This window comes from Fundulus heteroclitus, chromosome 5 (genome assembly GCF_011125445.2).
Source record: "Fundulus heteroclitus isolate FHET01 chromosome 5, MU-UCD_Fhet_4.1, whole genome shotgun sequence".
Taxonomy (NCBI): Eukaryota; Metazoa; Chordata; class Actinopteri; order Cyprinodontiformes; family Fundulidae; genus Fundulus; species Fundulus heteroclitus.
This window is the reverse complement of record NC_046365.1, coordinates 43,618,911-43,637,832: the sequence shown is the minus strand read 5'-3', so window position 1 is coordinate 43,637,832 and position 18,922 is coordinate 43,618,911. Positions and strand designations below refer to the sequence as shown.

General features: G+C 51.2%; 1 protein-coding gene across 1 annotated transcript; it reads left to right on the top strand.

The window, feature by feature from the left end:
- Positions 1 to 769: 769 nt before the first annotated feature.
- Positions 770 to 14,116, top strand: eif4a3 (eukaryotic translation initiation factor 4A3). Its single transcript, XM_036137685.1, has 12 exons — positions 770 to 1,031; positions 3,377 to 3,449; positions 3,549 to 3,615; positions 3,805 to 3,867; positions 3,955 to 4,087; positions 5,895 to 5,975; positions 6,054 to 6,195; positions 7,180 to 7,318; positions 10,808 to 10,923; positions 11,578 to 11,685; positions 13,743 to 13,870; positions 13,962 to 14,116. The coding sequence occupies exons 1-12, from the start codon at positions 878 to 880 to the stop codon at positions 13,976 to 13,978; spliced, it is 1,221 nt and encodes a 406-aa protein (XP_035993578.1). The 5' UTR covers positions 770 to 877; the 3' UTR covers positions 13,979 to 14,116.
- Positions 14,117 to 18,922: the final 4,806 nt, after the last annotated feature.

The window sequence follows — 18,922 nt, the reverse complement described above, 5'->3', positions numbered from 1 at the left end:
CTGCACCAGAGAGATTTATAAACCTACAACAGAAACCAGCTTGTCAGCCATCAGCAGAGTTGGGGGATGTTCTCCAGAAATCAGGCCTCTTCACATTAACGCAGGGTAGCTGACAGATTTTCCTAGCTTTTAAGCTCAGCACCTCTGCTGCTGTGCTGAACTTGTGTAGCTAAATGTTCTTCTTCTGTGTTTGATATTTTTCCAAGAAAAGCCAAGTCATTCTGGATTATACAGTTTATTACAGTGTAATGTTCTCCTACATCGTCCTCCAGGCCCAAAGCTGTCGGTTTAACCGGGTTTCCTTCTGGAGGAACCCACCGGGGGACCTGTTGCTGCTCTTTGTTTCATTAGCACACAGAATTGTCTTGGACCTTCTGGATCCTTTCTGTCCTCCCAGCCTCTAGTCAGACAGACGGAGCAAATAGCTGCTCAACCTGAGCTTGGTTCTGGTTCTGCTGGAGCGTTCTCGTCAAGCAGATCACCTGGGATACTTGAGCTTAGACTTTTAAGAACCCACTGGTACTTACAGGTGCCTCACATGAAAATCGGAATATCACTGAAAAGTTGATTTACTTCTAATGTAAAACTGATAAATAATATTATCAGCTTTATTTATTTATTTGCTTTTATTTTCCTTTCATCGTTTCCACTGAAGGCAGGACATTAATCTCTACTATAAAATCACACCGCTAGATCCCTGCCCAATATGGCGGCACGTGTACGTGTCGCGGCAGCGTTCTGCCTACGTAATCAGGCTGTAGATACGTCACCTAGGCGACACGTGGGCTTGTGTGTTAGCAGTTAGCTGAGTAGCGCGACGGGTCGCATCGTTAATCGTTCTCATCGAGTTTCATTGGAACCAGAAACCCAGAAGAAGATGGCTGCTGCCGGGATTCAAGGCAGGAAGAGGCTGCTAAAGGACGAGGACATGACCAAGGTGGAGTTTGAGACCAGCGAGGAGGTGGACGTCACCCCCACCTTCGACACGATGGGGCTCCGGGAGGACCTACTCCGCGGGATCTACGCCTACGGTAGGCCGGGGCTGGCCTGCGGCCTGCGGGGAGCTAGCTCAGCATGCTAATGCTGCGGGGAGCTAGCTCAGCATGCTAATGCTACCGCTTTTGCTCTCTTCAAACTGGTTAATACGCAGAAATTCAGACTCTAACATCCAGTCCAGAGATCCGAATAAATTCTGGTGGACCGGGAATGTTCTGCCGGAGGGAGAGGGACAGGAAAGCGGTTCAAGCGTGGTTCCTCTGAGGAGGAGGCCGGGTTCGCGTCAGAGTAACCCAGTCCTCTTCGGTTGCTCCAGCCCGCCTCTTACGCCGTGGTTCGGTCAGAACTTCCTGTTGTCTCGGTCCGGTTTAGGAGCCGGGGTTGACGGTTCCGGGCCCAGTTGCTGCCGGTAAATGAGCAGAAATCTGGCGGGAGCAGGGGCGGACCTGGGCGGAAAGCGGGCCGGTGCCCCGCTCTCCGCGGAGGGCAGCTGGTTCCGTGTGTAGCCGGGAGAACAGGAGAACGTGTCCTGGTTCTAAGTGGACTTAGCGGTCCGAGCTGAGCCGCGGTTCTGTGTTCTCCAGGAGATGCTGCGGTTTGCTTTAATGAGCAAGAACCGTCAGAAAGTACTTAATCAGAATCAAGTTTAATCGCCAAGTAGGTTTGACTTGGTGTTGATGGTGCAGACAAAAAAGAATACAATAAAAAAAAATAAAAAATAAAATAAAAAATATATACAGAAGTTATATACACTCAGTAAACTGTGCGTTAATGTAACGCAGAAGCTTGTAAGTCCTGAACGGACTCGATGATGGAGGAGGAGAACTGCACCATTTATTATAGTGGTTCCGGTCCCGTTTCTAGCTTTTTAGAACCGGGAATTTACCCAACCGGCAACCTGGAAAGTCAGCCTGGTGAGTCCAGAGGGAGACGGGCTTAAAGGTCCGTCTGGCCAGGAGTCCTTTCTGGTCAGACCTGGAGCTGAGGAGCTCCGTGGATGGAGACGTCCTGAGCCCACTGACCGCGGAACCTTTCCAGACTCTGGAGGGTTTATTGGAACGGTTTCTACGCCACCGTGGAGCTAAAAGTGCAGATTTCTAAAGATTGATGCTTCTGTTACTGCAGGAAAGAAATCCAAAATGACCATAAGCAGAAAATAAAATGTTAATTTCCAAAGAGAAACACATTTAAGTGAACATCCAGGAAACAGGGGACCTCCAACTACATAAAAACCAGGCAACCCTAGCAAGGACTGGGGGTTGCTAGGGGCTAGAGTTGCTAGGGGCTGCTAGGGTTGCTAGGGGCTAGAGTTGTTTGGGGCTGGGGTTGCTAGGGGCTGGGGGTTGCTAGGAGCTGCTAAGGTTGCTAGGGGCTGGGGGTTGCTAGGGACTGCTAGGGTTGCTAGGGGCTAGGGTTGTTTGGGGCGGGGCTCACTGATCCTGAATAATCAGGTTTTTGAAGCGACTTATGTAAAAACTTGCCTAATGCTACCCAATAAAACTTCATGTGATCCAGTAATCTTTTAAATGTCACTGGTTTAGCTCCATGTCACTACAACCATCAGCTGTATAAGCTAATGAAGATAATGTTAATGAAAACAAAACCTATTGTTGTAGTCGAGCAGCGGAGCTTTCCATGACTTCACTGCAGGGAGACGATGAGTACTGGAAAAACGGAGGGACCCTGAAGGGGCCTTCAGTTTAGCCCCGCCCCCTAAAACAGCTTGTAGTGACATCAGCTGAAGGAGCTCTGCAGAGAAAACATCTGATTAACAAAAGCTGCAGCATAAAATTAGAACATCACAAGTTTTTGGTTTCTAACGTTTAATTTTACAATGTCACATTTTTTTCAAAGCCAAATGTCTTTTCAGTGTCGCTGCTGCTGTCACAGTTTTAGCTCCATACTGCTGCGCATGCAGTGTTGTACTTTATTAAAAATAAGCAAAAAAAATTTATTTACTAACAAACTGAGAAAAAACAAAGAGTAAAACGGCAAAATAACAACTATTATGGCAGCAGGACGTAATAATCGTGGCCTCAGACTGCTGGGGGCGTGGCCTCAGACTGCTGGGGGCGTGGCCTCAGACTGCTGGAGGCGTGGCCTCAGACTGCTGGGGGCGTGGCCTCAGACTGCTGGAGGCGTGGCCTCAGACTGCTGGGGGCGTGGCCTCAGACTGCTGGGGGCGTGGCCTCAGACTACTGGGGGCGTGGCCTCAGACTGCTTTTAACTATTTTTATGCTCTGGTTGCATTTCTGCTGTTTTCTCTGTATTTTGTGCTGTTTTCTCCTGAAGGCCTTCATCCTGTGAGCGGCGCTGCTTATCAATACGTTCCCTAACGCAGCGTCCGGTTCTCATCGCGTTCTCCCGTCTTCTGTTTCAGGCTTTGAGAAACCGTCCGCCATCCAGCAGAGAGCCATCAAGCAGATCATCAAAGGCCGGGACGTCATCGCTCAGTAAGCCGCCCGGCGCCGCCCGCCTCCATCGGCGCCGCCCGCCTCTGTCGGCGCCGCCCGTCGTCACGGCGACTAACGGCTGCTCTCTGGTCCCTGCAGGTCTCAGTCCGGCACAGGAAAGACGGCCACCTTCTGTATTTCGGTGCTGCAGTGTCTGGACATCCAGGTGAGTGAGAGCTGCCCCCCCCCCCCCGCGGGCCCGGTTCTGTAACGGGTTCTGGCCGGGCCGGGTCACTGAGGATGAGCGCTCTCTGTGCGTTTACATGTCTGCGGCCTCTTGGACCAGGCTGCAGCTTCTCTCTGTCCGCACGCACCTGTGGCTCAGGTGTGCCGCTCATGACCTCTCTGTCTGCAGGTGAGGGAGACCCAGGCCCTGATCCTCGCCCCGACCCGAGAGCTGGCGGGACAGATTCAGAAGGTAGCCCCGCGCCGCCAGGTGCAGCCAGCAGAAGGTGTGTGGCCAGGTGAGGCTGTTTCTGATTGGCTGCTGGTCTCTGCCGTGCAGGTGCTGCTGGCTTTGGGAGACTACATGAACGTCCAGTGCCACTCCTGCATCGGAGGAACCAACGTGGGCGAAGACATCCGGAAACTGGACTACGGTCAGCACGTGGTGTCCGGCACACCTGGACGCGTGTTTGGTGAGCCTGCCACACCTGCATCACCATAGCAACACCTGTGATGTCAGCTCCTTAGCCACCTGGCTAATCGTTGTGTTAATCACGGTGGGGACCAAAGATGGCCGCCTACGTCTGAGAGCAGCAGGAAAGGTTGACCCGGTCCGATTAGTGGTACCTGTCAGCTTCAAACACCTAAAACTTTATTAAACAAACACAAAGAGAGACAACAGTTATAAATGTAGCAAAGAGAAACGTTACAATCGTCCTGCTCGCTCTGTGTCCTAAATTAATTTCCTCATTCACTGGCCAGGTATATTTATTACCGGCCAAAATATTAATCCTCACCAGACCGCTCAATTTTTACCAAAAATTAAGAGTGAGATTATGTTAATTTGGTTGGGGGGGGGGGGGGCTGACTGGACCCTGGAAGAGAAATCTTTGTTTCCTACCTTTGATAGGAAAATATTAAGTTTATTATAAAGGCACAACATGAATGATCAGATTCACATCCAGGCAATAAAAACCCTGCAGATTATCATCATTCTATCCATGTGGGTCTCATTAGTGAAGGAGGCGGAGTTTCATCAAGCCGTCCAGCGTTTCCCCTCAGCTGCAGCACGTAAAGCACGCAGAGGGTCACGCTGCGTACTTTACGTTGATCCAGCTGTTTATCCAGCTGTTTATCCAGCTGTTTATCCAGCTGTTGATCCAGCTGTTTATCCAACAGCTGGATAAACAGCTGGATAAACATAAAGTACGCAGAGGTTCACGCTGCGTCTTTATGCTGATCCAGCTGTTTATCCAGCTGTTTATCCAGCTGTTGATCCAACAGCTGGATAAACAGCTGTTGGATCAACAGCTGTTTATCCAGCTGTTGATCCAGCTGTTGATCCAGCTGTTTATCCAGCTGTTGGATAAGCAGCTGGATAAACAGCTGGATCAACAGCTGTTTATCCAGCTGTTTATCCAACAGCTGGATCAACAGCTGTTTATCCAGCTGTTGATCCAGCTGTTGGATAAGCAGCTGGATAAACAGCTGGATCAACAGCTGTTTATCCAGCTGTTTATCCAGCTGTTTATCCAGCTGTTTATCCAACAGCTGTTTATCCAGCTGTTGGATCAACAGCTGGATAAACAGCTGGATAAACAGCTGGATCAGCATAAAGCACGCAGAGGTTCACGCTGCGTGCTTTACGTTGATCCAGCTGTTGTTTATCCAGCTGTTTATCCAGCTGTTGATCCAGCTGTTGGATAAACAGCTGGATCAGCATAAAGCACGCAGAGGTTCACGCTGCGTGCTTTACGTTGATCCAGCTGTTGTTTATCCAGCTGTTTATCCAGCTGTTGTTTATCCAGCTGTTTATCCAGCAGCTGGATCAACAGCTGGATCAACAGCTGTTTATCCAGCTGTTGATCCAGCTGTTGGATAAGCAGCTGGATCAGCATAAAGCACGCTGAGGTTCACGCTGTGTCTTTACGTTTAAACTGCAGCCGCGGGATCAGGGCGGGGTCACGGAGGACGGCAGCCAATGAAATGTCGGCGCCATACTTAGAACTCCAGTGGAGGGTTCTGGTCGATCCATTTTAACCGGTTCAGAACTTGAGCTCGGTCGGATCAGCACCAGAGGACCGACTAAACTGAGCTGCTGGGAGAACGGATGGAGGTCCAACCGTCTCCTCCACAGAATAAACCGGCAGGAGCAAACGGTACCGGGTCCGGTACCGCGGGTCCGGTACCGCGGGTCCGGTACCGGGTCCGGCTCAGGTTCCGGGTCGTGTGACTGAGAAGCTCCTCTGGTGTCAGAGTTGACCCGTTGTGTTCCTGCAGATATGATCCGGCGCCGCAGTCTGAGGACCAGAGCCATCAAGATGCTGGTTCTGGATGAGGCTGACGAGATGCTGAACAAAGGTGGGACTGGGCTCAGCAGAACCTGAGGACAGGTGAGGTTCCTCAGGTGTTCTCTGACGTTCTCTCTGTGCCGCTCAGGCTTCAAGGAGCAGATCTACGACGTGTACCGCTACCTGCCTCCGGCCACGCAGGTGGTTCTGATCAGCGCCACGCTGCCACACGAGATCCTGGAGATGACCAACAAGTTCATGACCGACCCGATCCGGATCCTGGTCAAGCGGTGAGTCCAGAACCGCGGCTCAGTGCGTTGGTTCTCTGGGTCACGGTAACTCCAGGTTCTAGTAGAACATCCGTCATGTCGGTGTGAGAGCGGACGGGTCAGAACTTTCTCCCAGGAGACAGAAAAGCCAGACGTTGGTCTCCTGCACGGTTAGGAACCAGAACTGGACCCGCTGACCAAAACCAGCGGCTAACCAGAACCAGAACTGGACCCGCTGACCAAAGACCAGCGGCTAACCAGAACCAGAACTGGACCCGCTGACGTCACGGAACCGTTGATGGTCCCGCAGCAGATTACAGGTTCTAGCTGATCTACAGCTGGTTCTGAAGCAGCAGAGCTTTATCAGCCCAGACTAGCAGAACCATAAATACCAGAGTAAATATTGCAGTTATAGATAATGTGTGCTATCATTACGCATGTTTAAAGTTATTTAATGTTTAATAAATAACTCTGTCAGGTATTATCTGGTGGATATCAGCTGAAATCAGGACAATAATTAAAGCAATGATTTAAACTCTGCTGATGTTTTAACATCAAACTGCACACATATAGAATAAATAAGAGACAACTTATCATCAAGTTCAAGAATTTAATAACAGAAATAAATGAACATCCAGAGAACATCACTATATAATGCTGTTTATCTGAATTATGTCTATATTACAATCAACAAATCCTCTCTAGGCTAGTGAAACTTAACTACTGAGCAAAATGAAGATTAAAGAACCTAAGCTAAGGAACTATGTACACACAAAAGAAACAAAAGACAAAATAAAGTAAATGATTCAGTGAATCCTGGTTCACTGAGTCAAAGAACCAAAGTTCATCTTAAAGAACATAGAATGAGGTTAAATTAGCCTAACTAATCTAGAACAACATTTGTGTTCATTAATGTCATTAACACGGTTCATTAACACGGTTCATTAACACGGTTCCTTAACATGGTTCCTTAACACGGTTCCTTAACATGGTTCTCCCCCCCAGTGATGAGCTGACCCTGGAGGGCATCAAGCAGTTCTTCGTGGCCGTGGAACGCGAGGAGTGGAAGTTCGACACTCTGTGTGATCTCTACGACACGCTGACCATCACCCAGGCCGTCATCTTCTGCAACACCAAGAGGAAGGTCAGACACGCCGGCCCGGTTCTGGTCCACTCTGGGTTCTGGTCCATTCTGGGTTCTGGCCCACTCTGGGTTCTGATCCACTCTGGGTTCTGATCCACTCTGGGTTCTGGTCCTCTCTGGGTTCTGGTCCATTCTGGGTTCTGGTCCACTCTGGGTTCTGGCCCTCTCTGGATTCTGGTCCACTCTGGGTTCTGGTCCATTCTGGGTTCTGGCCCACTCTGGGTTCTGGCCCACTCTGGGTTCTGGTCCTCTCTGGGTTCTGGTCCATTCTGGGTTCTGGCCCACTCTGGGTTCTGGTCCACTCTGGGTTCTGGTCCACTCTGGGTTCTGGTCCATTCTGGGTTCTGATCCACTCTGGGTTCTGATCTACTCTGGGTTCTGGTCCTCTCTGGGTTCTGGTCCATTCTGGGTTCTGGCCCACTCTGGGTTCTGGTCCACTCTGGGTTCTGGTCCATTCTGGGTTCTGGTCCTCTCTGGGTTCTGGTCCATTCTGGGTTCTGGTCCACTCTGGGTTCTGGCCCACTCTGGGTTCTGGTCCATTCTGGGTTCTGGTCCACTCTGGGTTCTGGTCCACTCTGGGTTCTGGCCCACTCTGGGTTCTGGTCCATTCTGGGTTCTGGTCCACTCTGGGTTCTGGTCCATTTTGGGTTCTGGTCCACTCTGGATTCTGGTCCACTCTGGGTTCTGGCCCACTCTGGGTTCTGGTCCACTCTGGGTTCTGGTCCATTCTGGGTTCTGATCCACTCTGGGTTCTGGTCCTCTCTGGGTTCTGGTCCATTCTGGATTCTGGTCCACTCTGGGTTCTGGCCCACTCTGGGTTCTGGTCCACTCTGGGTTCTGGTCCTCTCTGGGTTCTGGTCCATTCTGGGTTCTGGTCCACTCTGGGTTCTGGTCCACTCTGGGTTCTGGCCCACTCTGGGTTCTGGTCCACTCTGGGTTCTGATCCACTCTGGGTTCTGGTCCTCTCTGGGTTCTGGTCCATTCTGGATTCTGGTCCACTCTGGGTTCTGGCCCACTCTGGGTTCTGATCCATTCTGGATTCTGGTCCACTCTGGGTTCTGGCCCACTCTGGGTTCTGATCCATTCTGGATTCTGGTCCACTCTGGGTTCTGGTCCACTCTGGGTTCTGGTCCACTCTGGGTTCTGGTCCATTCTGGGTTCTGGTCCACTCTGGGTTCTGGTCCACTCTGGGTTCTGGTCCATTCTGGGTTCTGGTCCACTCTGGATTCTGGTCCACTCTGGGTTCTGATCCACTCTGGGTTCTGATCTACTCTGGGTTCTCTTCCACTCTGGGTTCTGGTCCATTCTGGGTTCTGGCCCACTCTGGGTTCTGATCCACTCTGGGTTCTGATCCACTCTGGCTTCTGGTCCACTCTGGGTTCTGATCCACTCTGGGTTCTGGTCCACTCTGGGTTCTGGCCCACTCTGGGTTCTGATCTACTCTGGGTTCTGGCCCACTCTGGGTTCTGATCCACTCTGGGTTCTGGCCCACTCTGGGTTCTGATCCACTCTGGGTTCTGGTCCACTCTGGGTTCTGGCCCACTCTGGGTTCTGGTCCACTCTGGGTTCTGATCTACTCTGGGTTCTGGCCCACTCTGGGTTCTGGCCCACTCTGGGTTCTGATCCACTCTGGGTTCTGGTCCACTCTGGGTTCTGGTCCACTCTGGGTTCTGATCCACTCTGGGTTCTCTTCCACTCTGGATTCTGGTCCACTCTGGATTCTGGTCCACTCTGGGTTCTGATCCACTCTGGGTTCTGGTCCACTCTGGGTTCTGATCCACTCTGGGTTCTGGTCCACTCTGGGTTCTGGCCCACTCTGGGTTCTGGTCCACTCTGGGTTCTGGTCCATTTTGGGTTCTGGTCCATTCTGGGTTCTGGCCCATTCTGGGTTCTCTTCCACTCTGGGTTCTGGTCCACTCTGGGTTCTGGCCCACCCTGGGTTCTGGTCCACTCTGGGTTCTGGTCCACTCTGGGTTCTGGTCCACTCTGGGTTCTGGTTCTGTTAAAGAGATGAAGCTGCCTGGTTCAGATCCAGCAGCAGGAAGATGATGGTTGCGAGGAGGAAGGTTCTCTAATTATCCACTAGAACCCGGTTCCTAGAACCCGGTTCCACACCTGAAGAATCGGTTCCGTTGTTTAAAGGTGGGCGGGTCCACAGAACAGTGACCAATCAGGTGAGGGCCCCTCCACTGTCATAGGTCAATCGATCTGTGCGCCCGGGTTCTGTTGGAGCTCAGAACCAGAGAACACAACCTGGTCGATGATGTCATCGTGGGTTCTGGTGCCGGTTCTGGGCGGGTTCCGGGATTTTTACTACGCCAGAGAAGATCCTTAAGGAACGTTTGTTTCTGGCAAAGGTGCCACTGAAGGTTGTCGGTTCTGACTCCTCAGTCCGGTTCTGATTGGCTGAGGAACCTCTCAGCCTGAAAGGTTCCTCAGCCTGAAGGGTTCCTCAGCCTGAAAGGTTCCTCAGCCCGAAGGGTTCCTCAGCCTGAAAGGTTCCTGAGACTGAAAGGTTCCTCAACCTGAGAGGTTCCTCAGCCCGAAAGGTTCCTCAGACTGAGAGGTTCCTCAGACTGAGAGGTTCCTCAGACTGAGAGGTTCCTCAGACTGAGAGGTTCCTCAGACTGAGAGGTTCCTCAGCCTGAGAGGTTCCTCAGCCTGAGAGGTTCCTCAGCCTGAAAGGTTCCTCAGACTGAAAGGTTCCTCAACCTGAGAGGTTCCTCAGCCTGAAAGGTTCCTCAGCCCGAAAGGTTCCTCAGACTGAAAGGTTCCTCAGACTGAGAGGTTCCTCAGCCTGAGAGGTTCCTCAGCCTGAAAGGTTCCTCAGCCTGAAAGGTTCCTCAGCCCGAAAGGTTCCTCAGACTGAAAGGTTCCTCAGACTGAGAGGTTCCTCAACCTGAAAGGTTCCTCAGCCTGAGAGGTTCCTCAGACTGAAAGCTGCTCTTAGTGACGAGACGTTCTCCTCGTTCTCAGAGCATCTCAGGCCTCCAGAGCTGCTGCTGATACATGAGAGGAGGAGAGAGAGCTGATTGGCTGATCCTCCTGAACAGAGGGAGCTGATTGGCTGATCCTCATGAACAGAGGGAGCTGATTGGCTGATCCTCCTGAACAGAGGGAGCTGATTGGCTGATCCTCCTGAACAGAGGGAGCTGATTGGCTGATCCTCCTGAACAGAGGGAGCTGATTGGCTGATCCACCTGAAGGAAATCAGCTCAGTAACTTCTTTAACAATTATTATCGATAAGATAAACTTTATCATCTCCATAGAGGAAATTAATTAGTTTCAGGAACCCATCAGAGAGGAATTAATGGAAATAATAAAATTGTTCTGTACTTGATTTGTAAGGTTTTTTTCTTCATTATTTTTCTATTTATCCTCCATAAAATGACGTTACCAGAGCCGCGTCTTTAGCACCTAGACTGCGGTGCGCTGCGTGCAGCTGCAAAGCCTCATGGGAAGTGTAGTCATGGTGCGCTGTGTTTCAGGTGGACTGGCTGACTGAGAAGATGCGAGAGGCCAACTTCACGGTGTCCTCGATGCACGGAGACATGCCGCAGAAGGAGAGGGAGTCCATCATGAAGGAGTTCAGATCTGGAGCCAGGTAGGAGGTTCTGCAGACCGAGCCCGGCTGGTACCGGACCAGACGGCGCCGACGCCTCCTTCCCACAACCATGAGACCACAAAATGGGAAACTAGTCAGAAATTAACAAATTAAGGACGGCGGGGACACTACAGCGTAAAGATGGTTATTATTATTATTATTGTTAGTTTAGGTGAATCAGATCTTACAGGTGACCCCCCCCCCCCCCCCCCCGGTTCTCCCGGTCCAAACGGACCACAGCCGGTCAGCAGGAACCTGGAGAACCAACTCGTCTAGACGCTTCGTTTTAGAGCCTCAGCTCTGGGGGGACCCCTGGTGGAGCGAGGGTCCCACGTTCAACCTTCCATCCCTCCTGTCAGCTCAAAGGTTGCAGGTTCAACGCCTCTCTAGTTCACGGATCTCCTCCAGGAGTCCAGCAGGGGGGCCAACAGGTTTATCTGAGCTCCTCTGCCAGCAGAACCGTAGCAGAACCTTTCAGCACGGCCCCCTCTGATGGAGCCGACACAGCGGCAGCACAGTGATGTTCTGTAGGCCCGGCAGAACCGGCCCGGCAGAACCGGCCCGGCAGAACCGGCCCGGCAGAACCGGCCCGGCAGAACCGGCCCGCCTCTCTGTAACTGCTGTGTTATGTCTGACTTCCTGTCTGTCTTCCAGCCGCGTCCTAATCTCCACCGACGTGTGGGCCCGGGGTCTGGATGTCCCTCAGGTGTCCCTCATCATCAACTACGACCTGCCCAACAACAGAGAGCTCTACATCCACAGGTAGGCTCACCTGCACAGGTTCTGCTCCATCTTACTCTGACACCTACCGGAACATTGTTGCCTTTAGGACAGCAGCCAGTCTGGACACGTACAGACACAAGTCCATGAGAATATCATTAGTGACCTTCACCAGAGCTGTTTCAGTGCTATGATGAGCTCTAAAGCCTGACTGAAACTCCTCAAGTAGGTCATTACTTTGTAAATGTTCACAAAGTTGATTAGCAACTACTTTCTCAAGAATTTTAGATAAGAAAAGAAGATTAGATATAGGTCTGTAATTTACTAACTCATCTTGATCAAGAGAAGGTTTCTTAAGTAAAGGTTTAATAACAGCTACTTTAAAAGCCTGTGGTACATATCCATTTACTAAGGATAGATTAATCATGTCTAAAATAGGACCACTGATCAGAGGGAATATGTCCTTAAACAATTTGGTTGGGATTGGGTCTAACATACAGGTAGAAGGTTTAGATGAAGCTAAAATTTTAGATAGCTCAGAAAGCTCTACTGCTTCTAAACAGTTCAAACACTGCGCAGGTTCTAAGGATTCCTCCAACGCTGCCTCACTTACTGAGGATGAGGTAATCATGTTTGGGAGGATGCCAATTATTTTATTTTTAATGGAATCAATTTTATTTATGAAGAATCCCATAAAATCATTACTGCTAAGAGCTAAGAGAATGGATGGATCAACAGAGCTGTGGCTCTGGGTAAGTTTGGCAACTGTACTAAAGAGAAATCTAGGATTATTTTTATTCTCTTCAATTAATGATGAAAAATATGCTGCTCTAACTCTGCAAAGGGTCTTGTTATACAACAATAGACTGTCTCTCCAGATTAGGTAGGATTCCTCTTGGTGTGTAGAGCGCCATTTTCTCTCCAATTTCCTAACATTGTGCTTCAAGGAACGCAGCTCTGAATTAAACCAAGGAGCCAGCTTCCTGTGAATAATCACCTTCTTTTTCAAGGGAGCTACATTGTCTAATGCAGAACGCAATGAGGAAGTCACATTGTTAGCAAAGGTATCGATTTGTGAATGGGAAGAAACAACATTGCTGCCATCTACAGGGCATTTCTGCAATACGGAGGATATTAAAAAGGGGACAGATTTTTTAAGTTTGATGCAGCATTGTCCGATAAAAATCTACTATAATGGAACCCTCTTTTGGGGGTGGAGAACTCAGTTAGATTAAACTCAAATGTTATTAAAAATGATCAGATAGGACAGGGATGTGAGGAAATACTGTTAATTCTTCACAATCAATGCCATATGTCAGCACAAGGTCTAAAGTATGGAGCCGAGAGTGAGTCGGTTTATGCACATTTTGAGCAAAACCAATTGAATCTAGGATAGTTTTAAAGGCTACACTAAGGTTATCACATTCAGTGTCAACATGGATGTTAAAATCACCCACTATAATAACCTTATCAGTATTTAACACCAAATCAGATAAGAAATCTGACAACTCATCCAAAAACTGAGAGTAAGGGCCTGGTGGGCGATACAAAACAACAGATATTGTTTGCTTTAAAAAACAATAAGCGTAGGAAACATTACATATCTATGATCAAATATATCAAAAACATTCGTTCCATGAGCAGCTGTCAGGTCCCTGAGCCTCATGGCGGGTGTTTGTTGTGGAGGAGTCAGTGAAACGGCGCCCCTAGAGTCCCAGAACCTGATGGGTCCCAGGAAACGGTGAGCATTAAAGGCATTAAAGGCCTTTAACAGTCTGTTAAAGGCCTTTAATGCCTTTAATGCCTTTAACAGACTGTTAAAGGCATTAAAGGCATTTAACAGTCTGTTAAAGGCCTTTAATGCCTTTAACAGACTGTTAAAGGCATTAAAGGCCTTTAACAGTCTGCTAAAGGCCTTTCAGTCAGACTCAGAGCAGGAGTGGTGAAGAAGGCAGTCACAGCGTCCAGGTGGACGATGGTAAAGGTAGTCATGGTTGGTCTGAGAAACAGGCCTGAGGCGAAGCTGCCGCTGACAGCGACGCGGATCTGAACCAGAACCGGTGAGATGCTGACCTCAGGTGACCTCTGTTCTCGTCCAGGATTGGTCGGTCAGGTCGTTACGGGAGGAAGGGTGTGGCCATCAACTTTGTGAAGAACGATGACATCAGGATCCTGCGAGACATCGAGCAGTACTACTCGACCCAGATCGACGAGATGCCCATGAACGGTACGAGCTGACCAATCAGAGAGCAGCTTCCTGTTCCTGTGGTGTGATTGGCTGTCTCAACATTAACACGCTTGTCTGTTTGTCTCTGCAGTGGCAGACCTGATCTGACCTGATGACATCAGAGCCCCGCCCCTTCTGTTTTCTTTTTAATTGATCTGAAGCTTGTTTCTGTTTTACCTGTTCAGGTGACGTTGGCTGCAGAACGTCAGCTGTTTTTGTAAATAAAGTTCTTTTGGGTTCATGTTTCTCACGCCTTGATTTTGTCTTTCCATGGAAACGTGTTGCTGCTGAGCTCAGGCAGCGGCATTAATGTGTCGGCCTCCTCGTCCAGAATAAAGCTGAAAATATAACAAAATCACAGGACAGCAAAGTCCGGTGAACAAGAACAGGGAGAACCAGGAGGTTCTGGGGAGCTGGAACTTGTACTAACAGAACAGGTGATCAGGCAGGTGACTAAAGTCAGCGTCCACATGGCAGCATCTCCTGATCCCCACTAAAAACTACAATTAGCTGCACCACAGGCCTACCTGCACATTGTTGCTGTGTCCGTCTGTCCGTTCGTCTTCCTCTTCTTATCCGGGGTCGGGTCGCGGGGGTAGCAGCTTCAGTAGGGAGGCCCAGACGTCCCTCTCCCCGGCCACTTGGGCCAGCTCCTCAGGAGGAATCCCAAGGCGTTCCCAGCAGAGAGACATAGTCCCTCCAGCGTGTCCTGGGTCTTCCCCTGGGCCTCCTCCCGGTGGGACGTGCCCGGAACACCTCACCAGGGAGGCGTCCAGGAGGCATCCTGACCAGATGCCCGAGCCACCTCAACTGGCTCCTCTGGACGTGGAGGAGCAGCGGCTCTACTCTGAGTCCTCCCCGGATGACTGAGCTCCTCACCCTATCTCTAAGGGAGAGCCCAGACACACTACGGAGAAAACTCATTTCAGCCGCTTGTATCCGGGATCTCGTTCTTTCGGTCACGACCCAAAGCTCGTGACCATAGATGAGGGTAGGAACGTAGATCGACCGGTAAATCGAGAGCTTCTCCTTTTGGCTCAGCTCTCTCTTCACCACAACGGATTGGTACAGCGCCCGCTTCACAGCAGACGCTGCACCAATCCGCCTGTCGATCTCCCGCTCCATCTTCCCCTCATTCGTGAACAAGACCCCAAGATACTTGAACTCCTCCACTAGGGGCAGGACATCCTCCCCAACCCGGAGAAGGCACTCTACCCTTTTCCGGTTCAAGACCATGGTCTCGGATTTGGAGGCACTGATTTTCATCCCGGCCGCTTCGCACTCGGCTGAGAACCGCTCCAGTGAGAGCTGTAGATCACGCCCTGATGAAGCCAATAGGACCACGTCATCCGCGAATAGCAGAGACGCAATCCTAAGGCCACCAAAGCGGATCCCCTCAACACCTTGGCTGCGCCTAGAAATTCTGTCCATAAAAGTTATGAACAGAATCGGTGACAAAGGGCAACCTTGGCGGAGTCCAACTCTCACCGGAAACGAGTCCGACTTACTGCCGGCAATGCGGACCAGACTCTGACACCGGTCGTACAGAGACCTGACAGCCCTTATTAAAGGGTCCGGTACTCCATACTCCCGGAGTACCCCCCACAGGATCCCCCGGGGGACACGGTCGAATGCCTTCTCCAGATCCACAAAGCACATGTAGACTGGTTGGGCAAACTCCCATGCCCCCTCAAGGAATCCTGCTGAGGGTGTAGAGCTGGTCCAGTGTTCCACGGCCAGGACCAAAACCAGACTGCTCTTCCTGAATCCGAGATTCAACTATCCGACGGACCCTCCTTTCCAGAACCCCTGAATAGACCTTACCAGGGAGGCTTAAGAGTGTGATTCCTCTGTAGTTGGAACACACCCTCCGGTCCCCCTTTTTAAATAGGGGGACCACCACCCCAGTCTGCCAATCCAGGGGAACTGCCCCCGATGTCCACGCAATGTTGCAGAGCCGCGTTAACCAACACAGCCCCACAACATCCAGAGCCTTAAGGTACTCAGGGCGAATCTCATCCACCCCCGGGGCCTTGCCACCGAGGAGCTTTTTAACAACCTCGGCAACCTCAGCACCAGAGATGGAGAACCTGACCCAGAGTCCTCAGGCTCTGCTTCCACAATGGAAGACGTGTTGGTGGGATTAAGGAGGTCTTCGAAGTATTCCGCCCACCGACGCACGACGTCCCGAGTGGAGGTCAGCAGCACACCACCCCCACTGTAAACAGTGTTGGTACTGCACTGCTTCCCCCTCCTGAGACGCCGGATGGTGGACCAGAATCGCTTCGAAGCCGTACGGAAGTCTTTCTCCATGGCCTCTCCGAACTCTTCCCACGCCCGAGTTTTTGCCTCGGCGACCAGCCGAGCCGCCTGCCGCTTCGACTGCCGGTACACATCAGCTGCTTCCGGAGTCCCACAGGCCAAAAAAGCCCGGTAGGACTCCTTCTTCAGCTTGACAGCTTCCCTCACCGCTGGTGTCCACCAGCGGGTTCGAGGGTTGCCGCCAGCGACATGCACCGACAACCTTGCGGCCACAGCTCCGACTAGCCGCCTCAGCAATAGAGGCGTGGAACATGGTCCATTCAGACTCAATGTCCCCCGCCTCCCTCGGGACGTGTTTAAAGTTCTCCCGGAGGTGGGAGTTAAAGCTCCGCCTCACAGGGGACTCTGCCAGACGTTCCCAGCAAACCCTCACAGTGCGTTTGGGCCTGCCAGGCCTGACCGGCTTCCTCCCCCGCCATCGGAGCCAACTCACCACCAGGTAGTGGTCGGTGGAGAGCTCCGCCCCTCTCTTCACCCGAGTGTCCAAGACATAGCAGGCCGCAGATCAGATGAAACGACAACAAAGTCGATCATTGAACTGCGACCTAGGGTGTCCTGGTGCCAAGAGCACATATGGACACCCTTATGCTTGAACATGGTGTTTGTGATGGACAATCCATGACGAGCACAGAAGTCCAACAACAAAACACCACTCGAGTTCAGATCAGGTGGGCCATTCCTCCCAACCACGCCCCTCCAGGTCCCACTGTCATTGCCCACGTGAGCGTTGAAGTCCCCCAGCAAAACGAGGGAGTCCCCAGGAGGGGCACTCTCCAGTACCCCTTCCAAGGACTCCAAAAAGGGTGGGTAATCTGAACTGCTGTTTGGCGCATAAGCACAAACAACAGTCAGAACCCGTCCCCCCACACGAATGCGGAGGGAGGCCACCCTCTCGTTCACCGGGGAAAACCCCAACGTGCAGGCACCGAGATGGGGGGCAACAAGTATGCCAACCCCAGCTCGGCGCCTCTCACCATGGGCAACTCCAGAGTGGAAGAATGTCCAGCCCCTCTCAAGGAGACTGGTTCCGGAGCCAGAGCGGTGCGTCGGGGTGAGTCCGACTATCTCTAGTCAGAACCTCTCAACCTCGCGCACGAGCTCAGGCTCCTTCCCCACCAGAGAGGTGACATTCCACGTCCCAAGAGCCAGCTTCTGCAGCCGAGGATTGTTGCTGTGGAAAAACTTTATTCACATGATTTAGTGGAGGGGCAGTGGTGGGAATGTGAGCGCCATCTATGGGCCAAATACACCTGGAAAGCTAAAATATAGTTGGAGCAGGTAGTGTGATGCAGAATAAATGATTCTGTCTTTTATTAGTCTGATTAGGGAACACCGTTAAACTACAGATGTTCTCCATCACTACGTTATTAAAAAGCTGCTGAGGATCAGAACAGACAGCATCTGGTTATGAGGGATGTCCGGCTGAGAATATGATTTTATTAAATTATTTTATTAGATTCTATATAATCTGATAAAACGGTCTGATGACAGGTTTCTGTGGAGTATTTGCGCTCCTCCAGGCAAGGAAACAGCGTTTCTATCGGATCTCAGCTAAAACCAGGAAAACTCAGTTAGCCCAACAACCCTGATGTCGCCTCTAGGTGGCGCTGTTTCGCTGATCCAGCAGAGCAGCCTTTGCAGAACCAAGTTCACCTCAAGTCAGATTGTAAAAGTGGCATTAATGATTAATACAAACATTGTTTGCTTTTAAAGCACTGAGACCTGAATTAAGTTAACAGGATATCTGACACCTTCAACAGCTTCTTTGACTCTCCAAGCTGCAGGGAGTCTGAACATCTCCCCCACCAGAGGAGAACCATCAGCCTCTCCTCCTGCAGCTCCACCAGGTGACCTCCTCCCTGAAGAAGGTCACCACCAACCAGGCTGCAGGTCCAGACATGGAGCCCAGACGCTTAGATCATGTTCTGACCAGCTAGAGGACGCCGTCTGGTTAGAACGTCTCCTCAGAGGACGCCGTCTGGTTAGAACGTCTCCTCAGAGGACGCCGTCTGGTTAGAACGTCTCCACAGAGGACGCCGTCTGGTTAGAACGTCTCCACAGAGGACGCCGTCTGGTTAGAACGTCTCCTCAGAGGACGCCGTCTGGTTAGAACGTCTCCTCAGAGGACGCCGTCTGGTTAGAACGTCTCCACAGAGGACGCTGTCTGGTTAGAACGTCTCCTCAGAGGACGCTGTCTGGTTAGAACGTCTTCTCAGAGGACGCTGTCTGGTTAGAACGTCTCCACAGAGGACGCTGTCTGGTTAGAACGTCTCCACAGAGGACAATGTCTGGTTAGAACGTCTCCTCAGAGGACGCTGTCTGGTTAGAACGTCTCCACAGAGGACGCCGTCTGGTTAGAACGTCTCCACAGAGGACGCCGTCTGGTTAGAACGTCTCCACAGAGGACGCCGTCTGGTTAGAACGTCTCCACAGAGGACGCCGTCTGGTTAGAACGTCTCCACAGAGGACAATGTCTGGTTAGAACGTCTCCTCAGAGGACGCTGTCTGGTTAGAACGTCTCCACAGAGGACGCCGTCTGGTTAGAACGTCTCCACAGAGGACGCCGTCTGGTTAGAACGTCTCCACAGAGGACGCCGTCTGGTGAGAACGTCTCCACAGAGGACGCCGTCTGGTTAGAACGTCTCCACAGAGGACAATATCTGGTTAGAACGTCTCCACAGAGGACGCTGTCTGGTTAGAACGTCTCCACAGAGGACAATGTCTGGTTAG